General features: G+C 39.1%; 1 protein-coding gene across 2 annotated transcripts in view; it reads left to right on the top strand.

Annotated features, from left to right (window-relative positions):
- Window positions 1-7,814, top strand: part of MAP2K5 (mitogen-activated protein kinase kinase 5) — a 127,025-nt gene that overhangs the window by 38,361 nt on the left and 80,850 nt on the right. For both annotated transcript variants that reach the window (XM_009995278.1, XM_009995277.1), the window contains exons 9-11: window positions 1,852-1,891; window positions 6,960-7,028; window positions 7,123-7,204. In XM_009995278.1, the coding sequence (XP_009993580.1) occupies window positions 1,852-1,891; window positions 6,960-7,028; window positions 7,123-7,204 (191 nt within the window). The remainder of the gene's footprint in view (window positions 1-1,851; window positions 1,892-6,959; window positions 7,029-7,122; window positions 7,205-7,814) is intronic.

Genomic DNA, 7,814 nt, shown 5'->3' with positions numbered 1-7,814 from the left:
CCTACACACTCATTGGAATGGGTAATTACTGTAGCAACTACAGACTAATTTGAAGTGTTAGCTGTTAATTAAAGCACCACAGAGGTGTACAGTTGTCTTTTGGTGTAACCAAAGCTCCTATTCAAACTTCATTAATCACTTTACAGTTATTGTGTTGGGGAAGGTCAGGACAATCGAGATGCCGGATCAGCCTGGAGTAAACAAATTCCCTTCCTCCCAGGTAGCAAAGCCACTGGACACACTGTACCCACGGGCATGGTATCTCCTTTGTGATCCAATTCTCAGTGATAATTAAATGTTAAATTGGTACTGTCAGTGCTCTGTAAACCAAACCAGGTATCTGCCCTCTGCTGGAAATTTAACCCAAACTTCCACGGATGAATTAGCGTGCATCATAATTAAATAATCAAGTCTTCCCTTTTAATTCACTTGGAAACAGGAGATCTCTCTTATGGAAAAAATATCAGCTTTCTTGACAGCCTAATTAAGTTGCCAAACTGTCCAGCACAGTACACATTAAGCTAGCAGACGTTCAGCATGCTATCTCAACCTGTTCATTTTCTTATCATTTCTGCTGATCTTAAGTCCAGAATGTTTTGCCACTGTTGATTCATCCCTAGTTACAGCAGGGTTCATTTCCTCCCTTGGATTCATGGATCACGCGTTCAGCTGCCCGGCTGGCAGGGCTTCCTCTGCTGATTTTGCTTGTTGCATGTTGTACTGGTATTAAGTAACACTGATTTTTGGTGTGCCTTTAACTGTGGTTGTTCCTAAAGCTAATACTACTCTTTAACACAAATGTTTATCCAGGAGTTACTAAATTAAGATGAAGTTTTTCAAAACTGTTATTAACAGAAATTATATCAGCGGTCAAGCTTGTAAGGTTAAACAATAGTCTCTCTCTTTTCCATGCTAAAAACCCTCCTATTAATTTTTTTCTTCTTCAGGAGTAATTGCTAGAGAGATATGTAGTGGTAAAATATTACAATTCTTTAAAGTTAGTGCCACATACATGACATTACTGTGCATGGTGTCATAAATCAGTATGAGACAATAAAACTAGTGAAGAGGAAAACCTTTAATGGTTTGGGGTTTATGCAAAATTACATTGGATTTTTAGGAGACTCTTTTTTTGCCTGCCTTTTAATTTTCTTACAAGTTCATTTTTAGGAACATGCAAGTCATTATTAAATAGCCAAGTATAAATGTTTGTCTTCAGAAATTAAGACAAACTGATCTTGAAGTGCTGTGGGAAATTATTTGGGGTGTATGTGAGCATTAACAAGAATGCTTTCTACCCTTGGATACATGCACACACACTAATCTGAAATACAAATGCAGGAAGTTAATTTCTCTGATATTTTCTGTGGGTTGTTAGGTTATGATTAAGAATCAGTCATTACCTGTTCATTTTAATTGCTGTAGCTGTAGGTCTCACTGTCTTACCACTGAAAATACCCATAGGACTGGCAGACTTGCCTGATAAACCTTGTTTGACGAGAAGATTCCAAATAATGGCTGTATCATAATTTTATTTCCTTGAAAGAAAATGTGAAAGTGGATAAGTTCATACTTACCAGCTGGCTATGGTGCTGTACCAAAGTCTTCAATGCATAGTTTTCATGCAAAACATGCAGATATAAAAACCAGCTGAATGGTTTCATTGTAAGTATATTCTTTTGATCAATTGTTTTCATCAGTCTTTCTTTAGAAATGCTGCATTAAATTGGCTTAACGTAAAACGTTGTAGCTCCAAGTCATTTTTCTGTGAAATTAGTGTACACATGTTGCACATATGTATAGAGGTAATTTGGTGTGATCTCAAGTTGTTTAATTTTTTCCCCCATGCAGGGCTTATCACGTCCCTAGTGGAAAAATACTCGCAGTAAAGGTAAGATATTACAGTAATTTTCTTTCTCTCTTTCTTTCTTGACCTCGGTTTCCTTCCCCCCTCCCTCTGATTGTTAGACCTCAAGTTGGTGTATTGCATCAAAGTCCACATAGTTTATGCAGGAAAACTCTAGTCTATAAATCCAGCCATTCCAAATGAGCCCAGAGTTCCTGGTGTTTCAGGTTTGGCCCACTGGGAATTGCTTGGCACGGTGTGTAGGTACCACCAGGGCCTCCCGTGGGCTGAGGGGGATGCATCCCAGGGCAGCTGAGGTTTGTGCCTTGCTAGCACCTGGCAGGGATGCTGCTTCCCCATCCCAAATCCCGGTGTTCCTGGAGTGGGGAGGGAGGGGTCATGGGATGTCAGGCTCAGCCTTACTCTGCTGATGCCAAACTGGTCCCAGGGGTGTATTCTTGAGTGGTCTCTGCAACCATATTTTTAAATAAAATAGAATTTCCCTGTTTTCTTTGGGATAGTGCTCTGATTTCCTAGGAGATTTGGTGCTTTTGCCAGGTTTATTTATTTTAATGACCCATCCTTCCTCTGGATTGTTTTTTACCCAGTTGGATTTGCCTTTTTTCCCCCTTGTTAGTGTTCTTTGCAGTGAAGCTGTTACTCTAGTGTTACATGGTCAGAGAAACACCAGCCTTGTTTGAACATTCAGTTACAGCTGTGATGAACAGTATGCCAACTCTTGGATGCAATTTATTAAATTAAATTTGTAAATTCAGCTATTAATACAGTTAATCTATACAAAAATCTTGAAATAATGTCTTTTTTGAAGATACCAGACTTTTTAATTTGCCTGTTGTGTTAAAACTCAAAGCAGTAGAGACTTTTAGAAAACAAATTAATTATTGCATTCATACAATTCAGTTAGTAGTTTGGGATCTAAAAAAAGATCTATTTTAAATATATAATTTACGTAATAATTACTTAGAAAGTGTAAAATGGGCTTTTTATGTAATTTCTTTCACTGTATTTAATCATTAAATTTGGGTTATAACTGAGTTAAACTGAAAGAATGTGGACGTGGGAGAGGAGGGCAAGAGAAGGAGTGATGGGAGCTGGTTGCTGCAAGCAGAGCTGGTGTTAAATGGAATTTAAAGATGCAAGGTTACACTGAGACTTCAAATGAAGCATTTCTATTTCCCAGGCAATATTTACATCTACGGGTAACTTTCTGATTTAGGTTCAGATTGTCTTGTGGTTCCTATCAGCTGTCATTTGCTAAAAGGAGGTTCTGCCTGTGTTTCAGCTTTGCTGAGGGTCACACAAGTCCCTTCCACCCATGAGGAGAAATGCTTTTCACTTTCCATTGAATTGAAGAAAAGCAAATTATTTCTTCTGGATTTCAAGTGATTCTCTCTGTATGGAAAATATGGAAATGGAAAGAACATGCAAATAACTTCTAATTATGTGCAATACAAATATCACTTGAAAAAGCCCTCAGATAATCTGTTTTCAAGCTCTAGAGAAGAGCATCATCTTCCATGCCAGCTCTGCTGGGTGCTGGCATTGCTGCTCCCCAGCCCACCCTGTACTTCTCTGGGACCATGGTTGCCCTTGCAAGCTGCTTGGAGAGGAGCTGGAGCACGAGAAAAATGGCCCAGGCAGGAGGGGAAATGAGTTCACCCTTTGCAAGGTTAATTGAAATCGCCTCCCTGGGGCAAAAAGCTTTCTACCCCCCTAGCCATTTCACCTCCTTGTTTCCCTTTGAGTCCAAGGGTTTGGGTAGTCCTGGTGGATAATTACCATCCTGAAGATTTGGGAAACTGGGTTCCCATGTAGATACTGCTCCTGGTGGTCCTGTCACTCTCAATTCTATTTTTTCAAGGTAATTTCAGAAGATATATTGCATCAACATGTGTGTGGGTTTGTAGTTTAAAATAACAGGCTCACGAGCCTGGAGGTCAGGAAACCTGCTATGCCAGTGATCCTGCTGGCCAGTTTGATTGAGAAAATTACCTTACTCATCACAGGATCAGGTGTTTTGACAGAGGATTACCCTGCTAAAAGGAGTGTCACTGGAGGGGTCTGTGGAAACAGAGTTCTGCATTTTGGGGGCTTTTTTAATTGCAATACACAGATCTGATAGGACACGATAACATTCTGAAAACCTGTTGATTAAAATGCTGGCACCCAGCAGTTGGTCTTGCAAATACATTGGACAGAACAAACTAATTCTTATACCTGTATTATAGACTAAAGCAATGTCATTACATATTTTATGTAAACTTTACAACTAGACAGTGTGAAGAGGGTTTAATAGATTTTTGTACAGTAACTTTTTCCTAATGAGAAGGAAAAATCCCAATGAAAAATTGGAGCATATACTGGCTGGTTGCCATTCTTCAACTGCTTTTAGTTTCTTAAGCAGCATTTAAATGGACCATTTGATTAATCATTTGTATACTGACTATAATACTCCCAAATTTCCTTTGAGTTGTACATACTGTAAAAGACAATTACGTCGCCACAGATTAAATAAGTGAATTAAAACAGAATAGCAGCTTAATTTGACCTGTGATTTTGCTCTGGATCCCTTTAGTGGAACGTATGCCACTCCAGCAAATAGATGAAGTCATCCATGACAGCTTGTGATGAATTGCCGTATTTATACTGTATATTTTAATAGCCTCACACTAATTTAAATTGAGCACAGAGTAAATTATAATTCAGTCACTTGACTGCTTATATTTAACTTGACAACTCATCCTTATTTGTCCTGGAGGTGTAAGGGGGAGCAGAGGAAATATGCTCAGGTATTCTTGTAAAAATTAACCCTTTTCACTGGAAGCAGAAGGTCTGTTGAGTTCAGATACATTATAAACATGCTGAGCTTATAGTCCCAGCTCCTGGGGCATTTGTTGTAGCTTCTGGTGCACACTTGTTAGGAAACTCTGCACCTGCATGTGTTGAACAGTACTTACTATTTTATGAAATGATGAATTTCATAAAATGAATTGGGCTGTGGAGGAATTGGGGCTTCCTTTTCTTCTCTAAATAACTCTGGTAGAATCTATTTTTGCTGCACAGCTCTTACCAAAGATGCTGTTTTGGAGAAGTTAGTTGTGTAATGTCACATCTCGTTTTCTTCCCTGTGCTACAGCCATGGAAGCTGCAGCCAAATCCTTATTCACAGCTTTGTCCTTGTAGCAGGGGCTTTGAGGAGGGGTTGGTGTTTTTTTCTTGCTGTGACATGGATCCCTTCAGCTTGCATTGTCTTAAAAGTTGCTTCACACACACAAACTTAATTTTCTAAACATGCTTGGGGGTGTTATACATCAGGACTGTGACCATGGACATTACAAGTGCAGAGTAAGGCAGTGTTCTGTATTTTTATTTTCCTCCTCCTGTCCCCATTTTGTGCTGTAAGTAACATAAGGCTCCTCCAACCTTGGCATCAGATGTCTGTGTCTCCCATGGTCTAAGTCACTCAAGCCACACGTGTTGAGATGGAAGAAAAAACTCCTGTACAACAGTTACCAGGAGAAAATGAGGTAGTAGTGGTCTCTCCTCATCTGTTTTGTGGTGATACACACTCACCAGACCCTTGCAGTACATTTCTGTTCCCTTTAGGACCCCGAGCACTTGTCAGTAGGGGAGCTTTGCTTTTCCATGTTATCCTCACTATTAGAATGCAGGGTCTGTTTGTAATTATGGTTAATGCAAATCAGCCAGAGACCTTTCTTCATGCCAGGTCTTGCTTGATGAGATGTCAGTGCTGCATTTGATGCTGATCGTACTAACTAGTCATTGTTCAGGTCAGAGAAACCTTCCCAGTGGTCGAGGCAGGGAAATCTCTCACTGTGAATAGAATTTACTGAGATAAAACTTAATTTTAGGCTGTTGACAAGATTAAATTCTGTTAATATTCAATGGTATTCCAGCAAATTATTTTAAGTTTTTCATGCTGGAAAAATGTGAGTGAATATTGTTGGCAAATGATTATTGATCTAGACAAGTGTGTTAAACGTTTCTTGGCAGCCCTGTATTACACTTACAATTTAGTTTAGTGACAGCTTTTATAAATAACCCTAAAGCAAACTCTTGATAGAAACAGGTTATCGTTTTTTTCTTTTAGAGAGATTTTGATGCTCTGAAATGTGTGTGTTTGGAAATGGTCTCTCTATTTTATTTTGTCAGCAATATATGCAGCCTATAACATCTACTCTGTTAATTCTGCAAATTGACTGGGTTTTGTTTCCCTTTAGCTTAAAGTATTAAACTGTGAAATATTGTGTGACAACTAGAGTGAGTTGGGCTAAATGGGTTTAGAGTCCATTTTGGTTTATATAGTAGCATTTAATAATTAAGGGTGCAACTCTTTAAATAATCATGGCACAGAATTGTTTGGAAAAGGTGATTTTCAACGTCGGCTCTGCCAGAACCAGCATCCTTACTAAGAGGATCAGTCTTGAAGATCCTAAAAACTTAAAACTGCAGTTACAAGTGCATCCCACCTTCCCTGCAGCACTTGGTGTTTGGGTCCTGGTTAGAAACCTTGCTCAAAATGATGGAAAACAAGGATGTGGATGAAGGAAGCAGGAGATAAGCATGACTGTGAGTGGCTGGTTTGAGCTGCTGGGTGCTCAGTCAGGGTTGTTTGTAGTTATTTTGGAGAATGCTTTGGTGGTGTTTAGCAGGTGGGCACAGATGCTTGGCAAGTATCTGCATGTTTTCTGTTTATTTAACAGTTCTCAGTGCTTCATACAGCTCTAGGAATTTCTACTGAAGAGGGTAAATAACCAAAGAACTTGAAACTGCAAGACTGGTGGGTGGTAGGAGATGGTCCTTTAGGGCAAGACTGAGATATCCAGAGATATTTTCAGTGCTACAGGACTTACTTAGCCCTTAGAGTTAAGATCAACACGTGAGCAAGGCCTGCCTGGGGCTTTGGAAAGTCACTCAGTCTGTCCATTTCCTCCCTTTGCTCATCACTACATGAAAACATTCTTTTTCTCTCTTTTATCACATAAGGATAATTAATTCTTAGGTCTTCTGCTTTCTATTTTTAATAATTTGCTTACTTTTGGTAACCATATGTCCATTGTTTGTATTTCAGGTCATACCCTTAGATATAACACTGGAACTCCAGAAGCAGATAATGTCGGAGTTAGAAATTCTTTATAAGGTATAGAGATTTTTCTCATTTTCATTATTCTTGCTTATAATCTTCTTACAGCAAATTTTAAAACAGGCTTCTCTTTTTTCCTTTCTTTTTCCAGTGTGACTCGTCATATATCATAGGATTTTATGGTGCTTTTTTTGTAGAAAACAGAATTTCATTGTGTACAGAGTTCATGGATGGTGAGTTGAGTATCTGGTGTGCTTCTGATTGCTAAGGATGTAAATGGGAAAATGATATAAAGATGTGCTTGTCCAGAACAGAGCAAAATGCAGTTGTGTGCCTTAAAAATGTGAAGTATTAATAACGTTGCAAGTAGTTTTTGAAAGAAAAAGAGGTTAGTGTTGGGATTGTGTTCTGTTTTCCAGGGTACGCAGTGTTTTCCTGGGTGCAGCTTTGCTTACTTTTATTGAAAATGTAAATAGAAGAGAAATAAATGCTGGCTTAATTTGTGGTTTGATATTTGAGTCTTCCATACAATCTGTCCTCGCTGACAAAACAGCTGTTCCTCACTTTTACTGTTTTGATAGCCAAAACAGATTTTCTTATAAAGAAATCTATTAACCCAACGTCCTACGTGTTTTCAGTGGAAACGGTCTCTTAATTGCAAGACAAGGAATTGCTTTCTGGCACAGCTGTTTCGTGGGGCTGTGCTGAGTTTCTGTTTGAGTGTCCTCTTGTTTCTCCCTACGTGAGTCTGCAGACCAAGAGCATCCCCTTCCCCACAATCTGCTGCTGCTGTCCTGATGGGGGTGTGTCAATGCTTTGCTTTAGAATCTGGTGCTGTGTGGC

Source organism: Chaetura pelagica, unplaced genomic scaffold, assembly GCF_000747805.2.
Source record: "Chaetura pelagica isolate M959 unplaced genomic scaffold, ChaPel_1.0 scaffold453, whole genome shotgun sequence".
Taxonomy (NCBI): Eukaryota; Metazoa; Chordata; class Aves; order Apodiformes; family Apodidae; genus Chaetura; species Chaetura pelagica.
This window is presented reverse-complemented; position numbering and strand designations above follow the sequence as displayed.